A 21,650-nucleotide genomic window follows, 5' to 3' on the forward strand; every position below is an offset into this window, starting at 1 on the left:
CAGATGTGCCGTATTAGGTTTTTGTTGCTCTGCATTCGTCATGAAACAGCGTTTTATCGATTGCCGATCGCTGCCACATTAGTCCGTTCTTATCTTGATCCTTGAACGCGACCAACAACTAATACATCTGCAAACAACTTCATGAACACGGTACGCCGTTCTGGTAGCGACCGATCCGACGTCATTCGCCGTAACGTATGCGGATTCCGGATGACAAACAAAAAACACGATCGGTTGCGGACAAACGAAGAAAATTGAACCAATTCCGTCAAGTCAATAAACTTGTTTACGCCGCACCGTCCAAATTATATAATATTATGAATAAACCGAACGAGTGCTGCAATAAAGGTGGCGCAAAAACAACAAAAAAAAACACGTAACATACATAATTGGCGGCAATGATTTCCCTTGACGGACGTAAAAAGGAAAACGCGGAAACGGTTGCGCCCCTTCACGTAATATGCACGGTGGGCCAAAATAATTAATCGATACCGATGATGTGTTTTCAGTTCCTAATGTCGACTTTCTTATCTGACCCCGTTTCGCGAACAATCTCTTCCTGCCAATGGTTAAATACCCTTAGGTAAAAATAAGAAACGTGGCTGAAAATACCTTGGAAGGTTAAGCGTTTTTGGCAAAACTACAACGCGATGTTTTCACTCGGTTTCTGTTTTCTTTTGCGGCGAATGCCGTTGATAAATTTGTGTCGCGATGACACAACGAATTACTGCTAAATATATTCCATAAAAATTTTCATTGATTTGTTTATTTTCGGGGAATCGTTTTAAATTGATCGTCTCAATCGTGAACTCTATTTGATTCTGTTTATTTTCTTATTGTTGCGATAAATTAGTGCGATGATATTTAGATTACTACATCCATGTATATTTTATTCTTAATCAAAATAAATTAAATCACACATCAAAATATTCGTTGAATAAAATGATTACAAAGCGTGTACGATATTTATCAATCCATAAAGTTGTTTTTGACACTCTAAACACAATCAAGTAGTAAATAAGTTTATTCACAAATTCACCTCTCCTCTGTATATTTCATTCCTAGTTAATCCGAAATTAATAAATAATACATCAAATTATTCGATGAAAAACGTACTTTCAAAGCATGTAAAATACTTTTCAAACCATTTACGGTTTTTGACAATATTACATTCTAAACAAAACCTTGTAGTAAATAAGTTTACTGACATTTTGAGGTGTCTCTCCCCTGAATATTTTATTCCTATTAACTTCTAATATAATAAATAATACATCAAAATATTCGTTAAAAAATGTACTTTCAAAGCATGTAAAATACTTGTCAATACACATACTGGTTTTGAGAATATTGTAGTCTAAACAAAACCTTGTAGTAAAATAGTTTGGAAAAAGTCTCCCCTGTATATTTCATTCTTATTCAATCCAAAGACCCTAAATCATACATCAAAGTATTCGTAAAAAACGTACTTTTAAGGCATGTAAAATGTTTTTCAAAAACATATACTGGTTTTGACAATATTGAATTCTAAACAAAACCTTGTAGTAAATATGTTTATAGACATTTTGAGGTGTCTCTCCCCTGAATAATTTATTCCTATTAATTCCTAACATAATAAATAACACATCAAATTATTCGCTGAAAAATGTACTTTCAAAGCATGTAAAATACTTGTCAATCCATTAAGTAGTTTTGGCAATATTGTAGTTTAAACAAAATCCTGTAGTAAAATATAAATTCCTTAAAGACGTACTTTTAAAACATGTAAATTGTTGTGAATTCATAGTGCGGTTTTGATATAGTTCCAACCTAAAAACAATCCTGTAGTAAATAAGTGAGTTGACATTTAGGAATGTTTTCTTTATGTATATTTTGGTCTCATTCAATCGAAATAGATTAAAACACTCGAACACAAAATAATTCCTTCGAACTAATCATATTTTACATGGCAACGTTTTCATTAAAATAATGGATCACGCGTTACACCGAAATCGATTAAAGATACGGACCTGTGCCCTTCTTTAAATATCATGCATTTCGGAAATAAGGAGCCCTTTCACCTTCGTATGCGACGCTATCGATTGCCCGAACTTTTAGTTTCGCCTCGATGCCGATCACATAAAGACACACACACACACATCGTGTTTTTATTCCACGTTTCAATTGGTTTTATTTATTTTATTTATCGTGCAGGCTCAAAATTCCTTTGCTCAGAGGTGATCGCCCCGATACGAAGCGACGTGGACGACATCAGTCTGATCATCATCAATTTCGAGGATCTGACGACGGCACCGGCCCAATCCGTCGAAACTAGCCCGGTCGCCAAGCCGAATCGGCTCAGCAAATGTGAGTATTTGATTCTTTTTGTTAATATCCTTTTAATTGTTGCGATTTGGTTTCAGTCGACCGGGCCAGAGCGTCGTTCCGGCAGTCGCTGCGTCTCGGTTCGAATTTGCGGGGTCGTGGGTTGAGGTTAGCCGGCTATTTGACGCCGCCCAGTGATGTTACCGCTGCTGAAGAGGAGGAGGATAATTTGGAACAATGGTAATTTTATAAACTGACGCTGTGTTGTCTTATAATGTTATTATGATTAAATGTATTGAAGAATATTGTTATATTTACAATTGTGATCTATTTAAAAATTAGTTACTAATTACTTATAGAAGAAGCTGAAAAGCAATGTTTCCTGAATGTTTTCTAAGTTGAGTTGTTGAAAAGTTATTTCTATTTAAAGTTGAGAGTTAATTTAATACATTTTTGAGATATATGGCTTCCTGTTTTACCAACTTCTTACAAAATATCCATGTTGGAGGCATTTAACTCTTGTAAACTCTTCAGAAATACTGAAATTATAACCAAATTAGAAGATTGTTACTAATTACTTATAGAAGCTGAAGAGTGATGTTTTCTGAATGTTTGGCAGTTTGAATCAAGTTTCTAGATTGAGTTGTTCAAAAGTTACTTCGATTTGAAGTTGAAAGTTAACTAAAAACATTTTTGTGACATATGAGCATCCTGTTTTACCAACTTCTTATAAAATATCCATGTTGAAGGCATTTAACTCTTGTAAACTCTTCAGAAATACTGAAATTATGACCTAATTAGAAAATTATTATTAATTACTTATAGAAGAAGCTGAAGAGTATTGTTTTCTGAATGTTGACAGTTTGAATCAAGTTTCTAGATTAAGTTGTTCAAAAGTTATTTCGATTTGAAGTTGAGAATTAATTAAATACATTTTTGTGACATATGAACATCTTGTTTAACCAACTTCTTACAAAATATCCATGTTGGAGGCATTTAACTCTTGTAAACTCTTCAGAAATACTGAAATTATAAACAAATTGTTACTAATTATTTATAGAAGAAACTGAAGAGTAATGTTTTCTGAATGTTTGGCAGTTTGAATCAAGTTTCTAGATTGAGTTGTTCAAAAGTTATTTCGATTTAAAGTTGAGAGTTAATTAAATACATTTTTGAGACATATGAGCATCCTGTTTTATAAACTTCTTTCAAAATATCCATGTTGGAGGCATTTAACTCTTGTAAACTCTTCAGAAATACTGAAAATATAACCTAATTAGAAAATTGTTACTAATTACTTATAGAAGAAGCTGAAGAATAATACTGTTTTACCAACTTCTTTTAAAATATTCGTATTGGAGGCATTTGACTCTTGTAAACTTTTCAGAAATACTGAAATTATAACCTAATTAGAAAACTGTTACTAATTTCTTACAGAAGAAGGTGAAGAATAATGTTTTCTGAATGTTTGGCAGTTTGAATCAAGTTTCTAGATTGAGTTGTTCAAAAGTTATTTCGATTTAAAGTTGAGAGTTAATTAAATACATTTTTGAGACATATGAGCATCCTGTTTTACAAACTTCTTTCAAAATATCCATGTTGGAGACATTTAACTCTTGTAAACTCTTCAGAAATACTGAAAATATAACCTAATTAGAAGATTGTAACTAATTACTTATAGAAAAACATGAAGAGTAATGTTTTCTGAATGTTTGACAGTTTGAATCAAGTTTCTAGATTGAGTTGTTCAAAAGTTATTTCGATTTAAAGTTGAGAAATACTTAAACACATTTTTGTGACATTTCAGCCCATTGACCTCGCACTCGTCGACCGAACAAGGATGGGTCCGGGACGTGGAGAAGGCCCAGCTGTCTGCGCCGAGGGAGGCGGCCGCCCTCACGGTCTCGCGCAGCGCCCCCGCCTCCCACCATACGTCGTTCGAGCGGGGCGAGAGCACCGAACGCGGCGTCCGCCAACCCCTCCTCAACAACTGCAACAGGTACTCGATCGCACTCGCGCCAATCCCGCCCATTTTTGACATTCCGTACCGCTTTCAGACACTACAGCGTCTCGTCTAAGGTCGCCCACGCCACCAGCCTGGACGCCATCGCCAGGAGACAGTGCTTCCGGACCGGCTATCCGAGCGTCACTCAAGGTACCAACTCCTAGACTATTTTACCGAATTGGAAATCGATTGATTTGTGGGTTTTGTAGCACAAAAGCCGACGCTGTCGAAGCAGTTCCCCAACGTGTCGTCGGAGAGCGACCTGCAAAGATACAGGACGGCCCAACATTCCAACGAACGCAAGAGTCCCAGCCTGTCCAATCCGACGGACAGCTTAAGACAAAAGGTTTGTCCGCAAGTACGTATGCCTCTTTGCTTCTCCTTTTTTTATATAAATATACGTACGCTGCGAAAGCGCATTTCCTCCAGAACGTGAGTTATTTTCGGTTTGGGTTTCTTAATTCCTCCCAGTTTATTTATAGTCTCGGCTCTCTCTTGTAGTGACATAGTTTTGTTGGGCAGTGCGGCTTTCGGTTTTTTCTATTTGCTGGTAGAAAATGAATTATGAAAAAATTGCTTGTGTGTGTATTATTGGGGTTGTTTTGAATTGGATGGCGATGTTGAGGTGTGATTTTCGTTTCAGTTCTCCTTCCAAGACAATGGTTCAGCCAAGTACTTCCAGAGTGGCATCCACACGCCCAAAATGGGGGAAAAAGTCGCACAAGTAAGTACAAACTTGTCACATTTTTAGTGTTTGTACTGTTAAATAAATAATAATAAATTTTAAAACAATGTATCACTAATTATGTGTATGTGTTATGTGTGTTCGAGTGAAACTTATATTTAGTTAAATATCTGGAATACAATAAAAATTTATTTATAGACGTAACTAATAAAACGTTCCATTAAAATGATATAATTTATAGTGATCGTTAAGGAAATATGAACATATGGAATGTCCAATCATAAAAATAATAAGTCATCTGACATTCTCGTGTTTTGAATTTGAGCATGTACGATGAGTTGTTGGAGTTTTCTTTGGCAACAAAAGTCGCGATCATTGATTTTTCCCAAAAAACAAAGCAATGGAATGTTGCCAAAAAGAAGTTACGATAACAGAACAGTAATGGATTATTATTTTGTATTGGGTTGCTTGAATCAGAAATTAAGTGTGTGTAAATCATGTACTCTGAATAATTATCTGAAATTAACATATCTCTTTAAGTATTTTGGTTTACCGCAATAATAATCAAGCTGTGGCTTTCAAAGATTAGATACACTTTATAAAATTGTAGTAATATGTTTCTATAATATTTGTCAATCTTAATGTCATTTCTAGATTGAATTGTTTGAGTATTAATTCGTTTTGTGATTGATGTCTAATCAAAATCATTTATGTGACATATGAGCACCTCGTTTTCCTAACTTTTTGGAAGTTTCCTGTTTTGAATAACTTTAATAACCATTTTTGAATGCTTGATAGTTGCAACCACATTTCTAGGTTGAGTTGTTCCAAAATTATATGGATTTAAAATTGATATTTATTCAAAAACATATCTGTGACATATGAGCATCTTGTTTTCCTAACTTTTTGGAAGTTTTCTGTTTTGAATAACTTTAATAATCTTTTTTGAATGCTTGGTAGTTTCAACCACATTTCTAGATTGAGATGTCCCAAAATTATATCAATTTAAAAATGATATTTATTCAAAAACATATCTGTGACATATAAGCATCTGTTTTCCTAACCTTTTGGAAGTTTTCAGTTTTAAAGAACTTTAATAACTATTTTTGAATGCTTGATAGTTCCAACCACGTTTCTAAATTGAGTTGTTCCAAAATTATATGGATTTAAAATTGATATTTATTCAAAAACATATCTGTGACATATGAGCACCATGTTTTCCTAACTTTTTGGAAGCTTTTAGTTCTGAAGCACTTTAATAACCATTTTTGAATGCTTGGTAGTTCCAACCACGTTTCTAGATTGAGTTGTTCCAAAATTATATGGATTTAAAATTGATATTTATTCAAAAACATATCTGTGACATATGAGCACCTTGTTTTCCTAACTTTTTGAAAGTTTTCAGTTTTGAAGTACTTTAATAACCATTTTTGAATGCTTGGTAGTTCCAACCACGTTTCTAGATTGAATTGTTTCGAAATTATACGGATTTAAAATTGTTATTTATTCAAAAACATATCTGTGACATATGAGCACCTTGTTTTCCTAACTTTTTGGAAGTTTTTAGTTCTGAAGCACTTTAATAACCATTTTTGAATGCTTGGTAGTTCCAACCACGTTTCTAGATTGAGTTGTTCCAAAATTATATGGATTTAAAATTGATATTTATTCAAAAACATATCTGTGACATATGAGCACCTTGTTTTCCTAACTTTTTGGAAGTTTTTAGTTCTGAAGCACTTTAATAACCATTTTTGAATACTTGGTAGTTCCAACCACGTTTCCAGATTGAGCTGTTCCAAAATTATATGGATTTAAAATTGATATTTATTCAAAAACATATCTATTGCATATGAGCACCTTGTTTTCCTAATTTGTTGGAAGTTTTTAGTTCTGAAGCACTTTAATAACCATTTTTGAATACTTGGTAGTTCCAACCACGTTTCCAGATTGAGCTGTTCCAAAATTATATGGATTTAAAATTGATATTTATTCAAAAACATCTGTGACATATGAGCACCTTGTTTTCCTAACTTGTTGGAAGTTTTCAGTTTTGAAGCACTTTAATAACCATTTTTGAATGCTTGGTAGTTCCAACTATGTTTCTAGATTGAGTTATTCCAAAGTTATATGGATTTAAAATTGATATTTATTCAAAAACATATCTGTGACATATGAACACCTTGTTTTCCTAACTTTTTGTAAGTTTTCTGTTTTGAATAACTTTAACAACCTTTTTTGAATGCTTGGTAGTTTCAACCACATTTCTAGATTGAGATGTCCCAAAATTATATGAATTTAAAAATGATATTTATTCAAAAACATAAGTTTTTAGTTCTTAAGTACTTTAATAACCGTTTTTGAATGCTTGGTAGTTCCAATTATGTTTCTAGATTGAGTTATTCCAAAATTATATGGATTTAAATTTGATATTTAATCGAAAATATTTCTGTGCAGCAGTTTTCTTAACTTTTCATAAGTTTTCAGTTTTATAACGATTTTTGAATACCTGATTGTCCGAATTAACTTTCTAGATTGAGTAATTTCAATTTAGAAATACGTTTTAAGCAAAACAATCAAATTAATAAGTGTGAACAACATTTTTTTCTAATTTTTAAAATCACACTTGAACACTTTTAAAAAGATTTGTGTCGTCCTTGACCGAAATACAAGCCCGCGATTCCCGCGAAATCCGTCCCTGGCCACGGCGTACGAATAACATTGAAAACGGAACAAAACCAAAGCGAAACCCGCTCAGTCGCCGACCGAAGACCGTACACACATAATGTCGTACGTAGCAACCCCAACAACAGTCCGGTGCGAAAGTGCGTGATAAACGGTTTGTTTACGATAAATCTGCAAAAGGCAAAAGGCGCTTGTAATTTTTGATCCCCATTATTTTTCATTTTTGGATATTTCGACAATAAAAAGCTTGGCGTTGGTTTTTTGGATTTTTTTTTCAATACACACGTACACACCCATTTTTTTGGTAATAGCTTTTGATGCGGAGCAGGCACGGCCGTCGACGTGGTTCCGTGGGCATCGGAAAACGTCAGACGGCCAAGAGTCGGGGGGACGATGCGTTTATGTCGCATTGTAGCTATCGATTTTCGGGCGGACACGCCGGATCCACCGCTCCACATCGACGTACCGAAAGTACTTTCCAGTCCTCTCGCATCGATTGGCCGGTTCGTTGGGAACCTTGAAATTGTTGGAGGCACATTTCGCATGCATGGGAAAAGTGAAAATGCAATCGATAGCGATGGGGGGGTTACGGTACAGCCTGATTTAATATTCATAGCTCGCGTGTCTGCTTTGGGAGTTGAAATTTTGGCGGATGCGCCGGCGTTTTCTTAGCATTAGTTACTGTAGACGTTGAGCATGACACTTTTTAACAACTAGACGCTTTTTTATTTACGATTTTTACAGTAAAGGTTTGAAATTATGGTGCTGAAAGTAAAATATTATTTTAAAATTGGAAAAAATTGGCAGGTGTTAAATATTACACAAAGAAGTACTCAAATTATGATGTACTACTGAAATAGTTACGTACTGTTTTAGAACAAAGCTACAGAATGATGTTCTGAATGTTTAGCAGTTTGAATCACTTTTCTAGATTTCAATTTTACCAAATTTCTACAAATATATTTACAGGAAACTTTTAACACATAAATACCCCATAAATACGAAATTATAACTTAATTGGTAATGAATTACTAATTATTTATAAAAAAAAATAAAAGAATAATAATTTCTGAAATTTTCACACTTTGACTCACGTTTCTAGATTGAGTTGTTCAAGAGTTATTTCCACTTAAAGTTGGGACTTACTAATTATTTATGGAAGAAGCAAAAATAATGTTTATAGTTTCTATGAATTTTCTAGATAAACTGGTTATTTCTATTTGAAGGTCACATTTAATAACATATGAGAATTATATTTTATCGACTTTCTGTTAAATGTTCTTACAGGAGGCATTTAACTCCTTTAAACTCTTCAAGAATACTGAAATTATGACCTAATTAGAAAATGGTTACTGATTACTTATAGAAGAAGGTGAAGAATAATATTTTCTGAATGTTTGGCAGTTTGAATGACGTTTCTAGGTTGAGTTGGTCAAAAATTATTTCGAATTAAAGTTGAGAGTTAATTAAATCCATTTTTGTGACACATGAGCATCCTGTTTTACCAACTTTTTTTAAAATATCCATGTTGGAGGCACTTGACTCTTGTAAACTTTTCAGAAATACTGAAATTATAACTTAATTAGAAAACTGTTACTAATTTCTTACAGAAGAAGGTGAAGAATAATGTTTTCTGAATGTTGAGCAGTTTGGATTATGTTTCTAGATTGAGTTGTTCAAAAGTTATTTCGATTTAAATTTGAGAGTCAATTAAATACATTTTTGTGACATATAAACATCTTGTTTTACCAACTTCTTTTAAAATATTCATGTTGGAGGCACTTAATTCTTGTAAACTGTTCATAAATACTGAAATTATAACCTAATTAGATAATTGTTACTGATTACTTATAGAAGAAGGTGAAGAATAATGTTTTCTGAATGTTTGGCAGTCTGAATCATGTTTCTAGATTGAGTTTTTGAAAAGTTGTTTTGATTTGAAGTTGAGAGTTTATTAAATGCATTTTTGTGACATGTGAGCATCCTATTTTGCCAACTTCTTTTAAAATATTCATGTTGGAGGCACTTAACTCTTGTAAACTGTTCAGAAATACTGAAATTATGACCTAATTAGAAAACTGTTACTAATTACTTATAGAAGAAGCTGAAGAGTAATGTTTTCTAAATGTTTGGCAGTTTGTATCAGGTTACTAGATTGAGTTATTCAAAAGTTATTTCGATTTGAAGTTGAGACTTCATTAAATTCATTGTTGTGACATATGAGGATCCTGTTTTACCAACTTCTTTTGAAATATCCATGTTGGAGGCATTTAACTCTTGTAAACTCTTCAGAAATACTGAAATTATGACCTAATTAGAAAATAATTACTAATTACTTATAGAATAAGCAGAAGAATAATGTTTTCTGAATGTTTGGCAGTCTGAATCATGTTTCTAGATTGATTGTTGAAAAGTTATTTTGATTTGAAGTTGAGAGTTTATTAAATGCATTTTTGTGACATGTGAGCATCCTGTTTTACCAACTTTTTTTTAAAAATATTCATGTTGGAGGCACTTAACTCTTGTAACCTCTTCAGAAATACTAAAATTAAGACCTAATTAGAAAATTATTACTAATTACTGACTGAAGAAGGTGACAAATAATGTTTTCTGAATGTTTGGCAATTTTGAATCATATTTCTAGATTGAGTTGTTCGAAAGTTATTTCGGTTTGAAGTTGAGAGTTCATTAAATTTATTTTTGTCACATATGAGCATCCTGTTTTACCAACTTCTTTTGAAATATCCATGTTGAGGCATTTAACTCTTGTAAACTCTTCAGAAATACTGAAATTATGACCTAATTAGAAAAAAATTACTAATTACTTATAGAATAAGCAGAAGACTAATGTTTTCTGAATGCTTGGCAGTTTTAATCGTGCTTTTAGATTGAGTTGCTCAAAAGTTATTTCGATTTAATGTTGAGAGTTTATTAAATACATTTTTGTGACATAATAATCTGTTGAAGTGATTCTGTTTGCTAATTTATTCTGTAGAAAATAGAAAACAATAGAAAATAATAACTTAAAAAACCTTAATCAAACCTTTAGGCAATTTTAATTAATTAGTTAGTATTGCCTTCATTTTATTTGCTAAAATCCCTAGACCGAGTAAAATAGTTTGCGCTTTGGCAAATAGCACACGTACAGTAGAAAAAAAAAACGTAGCGTACACAGAGTGTCGGCAAGTATGGTGTTAAGAACGCTGCGAGTGCGCCGAAAATGCTCATAAAATCCACCACGATGGACGCGAAGCAAACGGAAAAAACGGCCGAAAACATAAACATTATACGTCGCATAATCGACGAGTTCGAACGCGACGACAACGGCGACTTCGTCAACGTCTACGATCGGCGACCGCAACCGAAACCGTCCAAAAAAAAGAACAAGACGAGCCGCATCGGCAAGATAAGCCGCAGCGACAGCCTGATACACAAGTACAAGCGGTCGCAGATATCGCCGGCGACCAAAATCTACGAGAACAACTTCATCAAGTTCAAGCCGACGAAGAGCTTGCAGAGCTTCGTCGAGACGGACGACGAGGTTTACATTAACTTCATCGGCAGCTGCGACAGGGAGAATTCGAACGCCAACTTCTGGAGGAAGTCGAAGAATGGCAGCGGCAACGGCAGGAAGAGCGACGGCATGTTGGAGGAGTACAAGGTGCTGATGAGCTCCAAGAACCATCAGGAGAAGGTCAAGAGAGGAGTCAATGAGGTTTGTATTTTTTGAAGCGGAGGGAAGTTGGAACAATCATTGTAGAAGCTTTCTATTATAAATAAAGATAATATATATGAACATTGCTTACAATTATTACAGAGATTTTTAGTAGTACGTATAATTAATTTTACAAAATTATGTTTTTTGAATGTTTGACAGTTTGAATCATGTTTATAGATTGAGTTAATCAAGAGTTATTTCGTTTTAATGTTGAGAGTTCATTAAATGTATTTTTGTGACATGTTTTACCAACTTATTTTAAAATATCCATGTTGGAGGCATTTAACTCTTGTAAACTCTTTAGAAATAATGAAATTATGACCTGATTAGAAAATAGTTACTAATTACTGACTGAAGAAGGTGAAGAATAATGTTTTCTGAATGTTTGGCAGTTTGAATCATGGTTTTAGATTGAGTTGTTCAAAAGTTATTGCGATTTAAAGTTGAGAGTTAATTAAATACATTTTTGTGACATATGAGCATCCTGTTTTACCAATTTATTTTAAAATATCCATGTTGGAGGCATTTAACTGTTGTAAACTCTTCAGAAATACTGAAATTATGACCTAATTAGAAAATTGTTACTAATTACTTACAGAAGAAGCTGAAGAGTAATGTTTTCTAAATGTTTGACAGTTTGAATCATGTTTCTGGATTGAGTTATTCAAAAGTTATTTCGATTTGAAGTTAAGAGTTCATTAAATACATTTATGTGACATATGAGCATCTTGTTTTACCAACTTTTTTTAATAAATTCATGTTGGAGGCATTTAACTCTTGTAAACTCTTCAGAAATGCTTAAAGTATGACCTAATTAGAAAATAATTACTGATTACTGATCGAAGAAGGTGAAAAATAATGTTTTTTGAATGTTTGGCAGTTTGAATCATGTTTCTAGATTGAATTATTCAAAAGTTATTTCGATTTAAAGTTGAGAGTCAATTAAATACATTTTTGTGACACATAAGCATCTTGTTTTACCAACTTCTTTTAAAACATTCATCTTGGAGGCACTTAACTCCTTTAAACTCTTCAGAAATACTGAAATTATAATCTAATTACAAAATTGTTATTAATTACTTATAGAAGAAGCCGAAGAGTAATGTTTTCTGAATGTTTGGCAGTTTGGATCATGTTTCTAGATTGAGTTGTTCAAAAGTTATTTCGATTTGAAGTTGAGAGTTCATTAAATACATTTTTGTGACATGTAGTAACATGTTTTACCAACTTCTTTTAAAACATTCATGTTGAAAGCATATAACTCTTCTAAACTCTTCAGAAGTACTGAAATTATGACCTAATAAGAAAATAGTTACTAATTACTTATAGAAAAAACTGAAGAATAATGTTTTCTTAATGTTTGACAGTTTGAAACACGTTTCTAGAGTGAGTTTTACAGGAGTTGTTTCGATTAATAGTTGAGGTTTCTACCAACATCTTGTTGGGGACTTAACTCTTCAGAATTATTTATGAAATAAGCTAAGGAATAATAATTTCTGAGTGCCTGGCATGTTAAATGCCGTTTCCAACTGGTAATATCGAAATAACTTTAGATCAAAAGTTGAGAACTAATTAGAAAATTTATGTGACACCGTACATCCAGCTTTACCAACTTCTTCCAGAAGTTTCCATGTCGAAGAAGTTATCATAAATCATTTTGCGGCGTAACATCGTGGCATATCGAAAGTTCAAACCATTACGAACAGTGCGTGTAAAAACAGGGCAATCATCGACGCTCATTATTAACCCAAAGTAGTAAACCATGTGTAAATCATCCGAAGATAGTAAAATCGATGTGCGGAAGACCGAGAACGTCGCGACGCCTGCGTCCCCATCCTAACCCACTCGGCATCAATGGAAATCCGCCGCCGTCGATAAAACGACTGAACCATGTGTCCCGTGTGCAACACGTTCCTGGACCGGGACGGACGGCGCAGCCGCCTCCCGATTCCCGCTCTGTCCCACACAGCTTCCCGGTACGGACAGTTGCGCGTCGGACGCACCTCGCGCCGTTCACACCATCACCAATACTTTGTACACACAGATAAAAGTGCGATTTGGTTGTCGTTTTAATGAGTGGTCAGTGGTGTTGGTCGAAATTGCGATGCTTTAGTGTAGCAGTAGTTTGGTTTTGTTTTACTAGTGATGGGGGGAATCCCGCGGCCTTAGAGAGTAGGAGGGCTCTTCGCCGCGGGTTCATTTTTTTTTTGTTCCTTCCGTTTGTTTGGCGTGTATGCGGATGATGCGGGGGGACGGATTGTTGTTGTTGTTAGGTGGATGGCCGGCCGTTTGTGGGTTGTAATTTTACGGGTGAATTATTTAGGTGTTATTTATCGATTGTCCCCGTATCCGAGTATCGAATGCGATACACACATAGATACGGTTGTCTTTCCGTCGTCCTCTACTTCTTGTTGTGCACGTTGAGTTTTTTTTTTTTTTTTTTTTTTTTCATTGGTAACCTAAGAATAATGAGTTTTTGATTGAAACGGTTACCATGGTAATGCGACTAATTTGTTTAGCTGCATGAAGCTGTTTTAGTGACACTGAAATTGAATGTGAAATCTGCAGGATTGCTTCCTAATTTAATTTCATTTTTTTGGGGAGCCTAATTGAAAACTTAATTTGCCTTGTTTACAAATAAAGCGTCTTTAAAAAACAATCAGCTCATCTAAAGATATTTCTGTGTTTGTATGTACTAATCTACCGTACCGGTTTTTATTAATTTGCCATATTTCAGAAGGTCAGCACGTGTGAATATTTCATAAGAACCGAAATTACATCACCATTATAAAATAGTAATAAAATATTTATCAAAGAAATAAAAGACAAACATTTTCTTTGGCAATTAAAACCACCTTTTTTGCTTGAGTTGTTCAAAAATTGCGATTTTAAGTTTCAAATTTAATTAAAATTATTCCGGAGACCAACTTCTCCCAAAACGTGCCTTGTTACACGAAATTAAATTTAACCTTTTAAGATTAAATTAGGAAACATTTCTGTGACATATGTTTTATCAACTTCGTGTACAATTTCCTTGTAAGACACTTTTAACTCTTGTAAATTTTCTATAAATATTGAAATTGTGTCCTAATTAGGAAATTGTTGCTAATTACTTACAGAAGAAGCTGAAAAATAATGTTTTCTGAATGTTCGGCAGTTTGAATCATGTTTCTAGATTGAGTTGTTCAAAAGTTATTTTGATTTGAAGTTGAGAGTTAATTAAATACATTTTTGTGACATATGAGCATCTTGTTTTACCAACTTTTAAAATATTCATGTTGGAGGCACTTAACTCTTGTAAACTCTTCTGAAATGCTGAAATTATGACCTAATTAGAAAATTGTCACTAATTACTTATAGAAGAAGCTGAAGAGTAATGTTTTCTGAATGTTTGGCAGTTTTAATCATGTTTCTAGATTGAGATGTTTAAAAGTTATTTCGATTTTAAGTTGAGAGATATTTAAAAACATATTTATGACATATGAGCATCCTGTTTTGCCAACTTCTTTTAAAATATTCATGTTGGAGGCACTTAACTCTTGTAAACTTTTCAGAAATACTGAAATTATAACCTAATTAGAAAATTGTTGCTAATTACTTATAGAGGAAGCTGAAGAGTAATGTTTTCTTAAAGTTTTCGAGTTTGAATCATGTTTCTAGATTGAGCTTTTTCGATTTGCAGTTGAGCTTTAACTACAAACATTTCTGTAACATATAAGCACCCTGTTTTTTCCTTCTTCATAAAAAATTTCCTTCTTGGTGACTCTTAACTGATGTAAACTCCCCAGAAATATTGAAATTATGACCTAATTAGAAAATTCATTTTAATTATTGACGGAAGAAGCAAAACAATAATGTTTTCAGGACGTGTCAATAATCAATCAATATGACTGAAAGATGAGATTTAATTAAAAACATTTCTGTGGCATATGAGTATTTTTGGATTTTCATTTCGCGTAAATACTGAAACAATGAACTAATTAGAATAATCTTCTTAATTATTTAAAGAAAAAATGTTTTCTAAACACTTGACACATTGATCCACTTCTCTAAAATGAGATGCTGAAAAGTTACTTCGTTTTAAACTTGGTAATTAATTGAAAACATTTATGTAACACGTGAGCATCCCGTTTGGCAACTTCTTAACATTATTTCCTTGTTGGAGACTTTTTACAGTTGTAAACACTTCGGAAGTGTTTAAAGGGGACATAATTATAAAATAGTCACATACTTTAGGGTAAAAGTGATAGAACAGTGTTTTCTCAATGTTTGGCAGTTTGTATCTCGTTTGTAGTTCGAGTTGTTCGAAAGTTATTTCAATTTAAAGTTGGGAATTGATTAAAAATATATGTGTATCCTGTGAGCATCCTGTTTTATTAACTTTCCTCGTTTTAGAAATTTAACAGCGGTTGTAAACACTGAAATTTCTTGCAAAATTGTATAAAAAATTGTACACAAATAAATAACTTTAAAAACAATTGATTTTAAATTGTGTTTAAATTTATTGCTTCCGAATTCTTCCTCTAAATCAATAAGGGATAATAAAATTTTACCGCCTGTCATTATTCAAATTTTATTGATTTACGGTATAAAATTTTATCTTGTTTTTTTATTGCCCATAAATTGGACCCAATGGTTGTTTAAAAATAGCAAATTGAGTCGATGAATTGATTATTTTAATCTTTTCACAAAGCAATATTAATTCATTCAATTAATTAAATTTCAATTTAATCAAATAATTATATGAACGAGGTAAAATAACAAATCCCCTAATTAAAACATTGTTTATATTCAATCAACGGGAACATTTCAAGTATTTTGAGCAAAGTAAAACAACAAATTCAATTAATAATGTGGTATCGGAACGTTTTCAAAGAGGTTTTCACTTAATAAGCGCCGTGTCGAATGAATAAAACACCAAACAAAACGTCACAGAGAGATAAGAACGGTACGAGGGTGGTTTACACCCCCTTGTTCGCACTCGAAACAATTCATAAAAACTAATTAAACACGTTTAAAACGAACGGCCGTTCAATAAACAGACACGCAATCCTCTCAGGAGGCTGTAAACACAAAAGGGAGTAAATAATTGAACAGGTACACGTGGACCTGATGAATGTTGCATCCGTACAACCGTCCCCGCCGCCGCCGCCGCTCAGTAGAGGACTGAACAACAAATTGGGTGATGTTACGATTTATTGTTCGGTGGCTGTAGGTGCTAAACGCTAGCGAACAAAAGATGAATTTGAACACTGACATATCGTTGATAATAACGTCGGCCGGCAGCGGCGACAAGCTGGAGGAACGGAGCCACGAGAACGTCAAACGCGAGATACTCAACATCCAGAACTTCTGCAATCCGGACGCGAAACGCAGGAAGTCGTCGTCGCGAAAGTCCGGCAGCAGGAAGACGAGCGAAACGAAGTTGGACGTTGGGGGGCTGAAGAAGAGCAGCAGCGACCTGAAGACGCCCCGCACCGTCGGCGGCAGTCTCAAATACGAGATCGGCAGGAACAGGTCGGTGGGTAACTTGCTGAATTTCCCCTTGAAATGGTCCAGCGTTAGGATCAAGGGCACCGGATTCGAGGAGAGCAGGAAGAGTGTGGTTAAAATCGAACCCTGCAACGGCATCACCAGGATGGACTATCAGAACTTGAAGAGCCCGACCAAGAACATCACGGCCAACATCGGAAACGTAAGTCGTGGATGTTGGACACGACGAAACTTTCGTTCGACTTGTTGGTTGTTTTATTTTTCATCGACACCCACCACCCCTTTACCCTTAGCGGACTGACACCCCGAACGCTGGGACGGTGCTGAAACTTGTTTAATTATTTTGCAGGTGTTGTCGTTGGGGGCGGACGTGATTCCCGATTACAAACACCAGAAACCGAAGCTGCACAACTGCACGATACTCCATTATTCGCCGTTCAAGGCGGTCTGGGACTGGGTGATATTGATATTGGTGATGTACACGGCCATATTCACGCCGTACGTGGCCGCGTTTCTGCTCAGCGAACCCGACGAGAACAGGAAAAGCAACAAGAAGTATGATCCTTTGGTCATTGTCGACCTAATCGGTAAACCCTTCTCTAGTTTTTATTTTATTTTTTTATTTTTCATTATTTTAGTCTCTAGATTAGACTAGAAAATATTTTTTTTACTCGTTAGTGATGTATTTATTTATGATAATATCTAGAAATTACTCTTGACTTAGAGGATGTTCAATTGGTTTATGATAAATATTAATTTTTGTGTTGTTATTTATGACATTCAATAGAGATTAATTCTATTTAGCAAATATTAATTTCTTCCTGTAGTTGATGAAGAAATTATTTATGATATTCTTTAGAAATTATTCTTATTTAGAAAACTATATTTCTTTTCTTATTTATCTCTAGAAATTCTAACTATTTCCAATTAGAAAAATATTTTTTTTATTTTATAACATTCTCTAGAAAATATTATTTGTTTTCTTATTGGTGAAGAAATTATTTATACTCTCTAGAAATTATTCTTTCTTAGAGAATACTATTTTTTTTCTTATAGGTGGAGAAAATATTTATAATATTCCTTAGAAAATACTAATTAATTTCTTATTGCATGAAGAAATTATTTATAACCTCTAGAAATTATTCTTACTTAGAGTATATTAATTTTTTCTTATAGATGAGGATATTATTTATATTCCTTAGAAAATATTCTGTTTAGAAAATATTAATTATTTTCTTACTGGTGAAGAAATTATTTATAATATTCCTTAGAAAAAATTCTGTCTTAGAAAATATTAATTACTTAATGAAGAAATTATTTATATTCCCTAGAAATTAATCTTACTTAGAAAATATTATTTTTTTCCTTACAGATGAAGAAATTATTTATAATATTCTCTAAAAATTATTCTTATTTATAAAATATTTTTTTTTCTTACAGATTAGGATATTATTTATGATATTATGTTTGTTTTCTTACAGATGAAGAAATTATTTATAATGTTCCTTAGAAAATATTCTGTTCTTATTGGTGAAGAAATTATTTATATTCTCTAGAAATTATTGTTACTTGTAAAATATTATTTTATTCTTACAGGGAAAAAAATTATTTGTGATGCTTCTTAAAAAATATTAATTATTTGCTTAATGGTGAAAAAATTTATTATAATTCTCTAAAAATTATTCTTACTTAGAAAATAGTTTTTATTTTCTTACAAGTGAATAAATTATTTATAATACTTCTTATAAAATATTAATTATTTTCTTATTGGTGAAGAAATTATATTCTCTATTAATTATTCTTACAGGTGGAGAAATTATTTATTATATTCCTTAGAAAATATTCTGTTTTAGAAAATATTAATTACTTAATAAAGAAATTATTTATATTTTCTAGAAATTATTCTTACTTAGAAAATATTTTTACAGGGGATGAAATTATTTATAATATTCTTTAGAAAATATTCTAATTTAGAAAATAATAATTATCTTCTTATAGGTGAAGAAATATTTATATTCCCTAGAAATAATTCTTACTCAAAAAATATTAATTTTTTTACAGATGAAGAAATTATTTATGATAATATTCCTTAGAAAATATTCTGATTTAGAAAGTATTAATCATTTATGATATTCTGGGTAAATTATTGTCACACAAAAAAAACTGGTAAACATTTACCTAAACACTAAAAAAAAATATTTTGTAATTCTCTAGAAAACATTGTGTTTTTTTATCTCGTTGAAATTCGTCCAGAAATAATTTCCACCTAACAAAACAAATTCCGTTACAGTGGACGTAACGTTTATCATAGACATTCTGATAAACTTCCGGACGACATACGTCAGTGGCGGGGACGAGGTGGTCTCCGAGCCCGGACGAATAGCCGTTCACTATCTGAAGGGGTGGTTCATAATAGACCTGGTGGCGGCCGTTCCCTTCGACCTGCTCCTTTTCGGCGACAACACAGACGAGGTGGGACCATTTTTTTACGAACCGGCACGAATTCACGGTCCATTTTGGTGTTATTCGATGTTTTTTCTCCTTTGTTGTCGTGACGAACGGAAACTGCAGCAAATATGTCTTGCAGTTTCCGTGCCCGCACAACAATTGATCATAGTACTAGTTTGATGGAATCGATGTCCCTTTTTTGATAAATGTGTTTTTTGCATTTTGGTACCAATGAAAGGAATGTTGAGTGTTCTTCCTACCTCTTTTTATTTTTGGAAAATATGTACACTACACAAACACAAACATGTCACACCATAGTCATGTTATTTTTGACATATAAATATACGAAGTGATAACTTGAACTGAAACAGTTTCTGTTTGCCACAGTGAACATGAGTTTTTTATCCTGACTTTTTAACGTATTCTTTTCTACATAGTTGGGCTTGGACAAAGACGAGGTAGTTTTAACTAGTTTCAGTGCTTTCCAGGACAAAAAATATATATTCTTATTCTTATATTATTCGATTAGTAAAAACTATCTGAGTTAGTAGATTAGAAGAGTAGTTTTGTACAGTCTAACTCAGGTAATTTTGTGCTCTTTTATTTTTTACTACTTCTCTATCTAATCTTCCGCTTTCTTTCTGTAAACTTGGCTTGGTACTTATACTATATTATATTATATTGTGCGCGTCACATAATTATATTAAAGTAAAAAAAAATCAAAACCACTATTTGCCTAGCCAAAAATAACATGACTATGTGGATCTAATTTTTTATATTTGTACCTACGTCGAATCAAATAGTGGTTTTCTTTAGACCGCGTTCAAAGATGATTTAATTAATATGTATATTTTTTGTCGAAGGCTTTTCCAAACTAAAACCAGTATTTTTCACCGCCAGTTTTAATTTTAAAGTGGCTTTGTGTAAAAACACCTCTCCTCCCCCCCCGAGTTGCATGTAAATACCGACGCTTTTTCCAGTAGAAGTTTGTAAAATGACGATGGAATGATGGAAACGTCAGTTTTTAACGAATTTCAGGTGAAATTTGTCTACGGTTTTGTTGATACGTTTCTGTTCTTTTATTTAGCATTTTATCATCGGGCTTTAACTGTTTAATTATAGTAACACTAAATTTAATTTAGTTCAACATTATTATTAATAAAAATATATTCAATTATTTAAAGTACACTTTCAATAATATTCACCTAACTTATTCATTAGAAGCTTTAGGATAACGAAAAAGGATATGTTTATAACGATTATAGCTTGATTTGAACTACATTTCTAATTTATTTTGAAAAAATTTCATTTCCGATTCCGCCGGAAGTGATATCAACTTTGTTATTTTCAACGGAACACCCTGTATATTTTTGGATATTTAAATTCTAAATGTGAATACAAATAAAACATCTATACCATGTCCTATACCTAAACCCAATGGTTTTTGAGTTATTAATTTTTTTCCAAAGATTTTGACAGATTGAAGGTCTAACTGAAAGGTCTGCAAAGCCACCAATGTTAATTTTTGGCATAGACGTTAACCAAGGACCATCCTATAGGAAGCCATTATTAATGTTCCCAAATTTTATACAGGGTGTTCGTTATTTACGTTTAATTTTGTGCATTTTGTGGACTTATTTTGTGGAGTTATTGTATTTCTTTTATCACCTTATCACCTAAAAAACGTATCAACAAAAACCTACCTCAACCACATTTCAACCGCTTGAAACCACCCCACCTAAACCGCCCCAAATTCCACCATTAAAACCCGCACAACGTTGCAGACAACCACGTTAATGGGACTCCTAAAGACCGCTCGGCTCCTGAGACTGGTGAGGGTGGCCCGTAAAATCGACAGGTACTCGGAATACGGTGCGGCCGTTCTATTATTGCTGATGGCCACCTTCGCGCTGATCGCCCATTGGCTCGCCTGCATCTGGTAAGACCTCCCCATTAGTTCTGCTCGTGCGCAGTGGTGACACCAACGGTTTAATTGAAGGTACGCGATAGGGAACGCCGAAAGGTCGATACTGCCGAACAAAATCGGCTGGCTGGACAGTCTGGCGAACGACACCCAGGAGTTTTACGGACCCAACAAGACAGGCGGACCGAGCATCAAGAGCCGCTACGTGACGGCGTTGTATTTCACGTTCACCAGCCTGACGAGCGTCGGCTTCGGCAACGTGGCACCGAACACCGAATCGGAGAAAATATTCACGATAATCGTCATGTTCGTCGGATGTAAGTAGACGGCTTTAATCCAGATTGACGCGACGACAAATCCGAGATATCCGGACGCGGCTTATCCTAATCCG

The 21,650-nt window shown here is 33.5% G+C and overlaps 1 protein-coding gene across 6 annotated transcripts in view; it reads left to right on the plus strand.

Annotated features, from left to right (window-relative positions):
• LOC109603739 (potassium voltage-gated channel subfamily H member 6) overlaps positions 1-21,650 on the plus strand; it is a 30,158-nt gene that overhangs the window by 4,458 nt on the left and 4,050 nt on the right. For 2 of the 6 annotated variants that reach the window (XM_049968539.1, XM_049968542.1), the window contains exons 3-13: positions 2,191-2,343; positions 2,400-2,541; positions 4,109-4,300; positions 4,359-4,456; positions 4,516-4,664; positions 4,950-5,030; positions 17,237-17,474; positions 19,178-19,359; positions 19,773-19,793; positions 21,120-21,274; positions 21,335-21,576. In XM_049968539.1, the coding sequence (XP_049824496.1) occupies positions 2,191-2,343; positions 2,400-2,541; positions 4,109-4,300; positions 4,359-4,456; positions 4,516-4,664; positions 4,950-5,030; positions 17,237-17,474; positions 19,178-19,359; positions 19,773-19,793; positions 21,120-21,274; positions 21,335-21,576 (1,653 nt within the window). Of the gene's footprint in view, positions 1-2,190; positions 2,344-2,399; positions 2,542-4,108; positions 4,301-4,358; positions 4,457-4,515; positions 4,665-4,949; positions 5,031-10,622; positions 11,392-13,411; positions 13,445-16,609; positions 17,090-17,236; positions 17,475-19,177; positions 19,360-19,772; positions 19,794-21,119; positions 21,275-21,334; positions 21,577-21,650 lie in introns of those variants that run through there. The other 4 variants (XM_049968540.1, XM_049968541.1, XM_049968544.1 and 1 more) reach the window with 4 other exon arrangements.

Source organism: Aethina tumida, chromosome 6 (genome assembly GCF_024364675.1).
Source record: "Aethina tumida isolate Nest 87 chromosome 6, icAetTumi1.1, whole genome shotgun sequence".
Lineage (NCBI taxonomy): Eukaryota > Metazoa > Arthropoda > Insecta > Coleoptera > Nitidulidae > Aethina > Aethina tumida.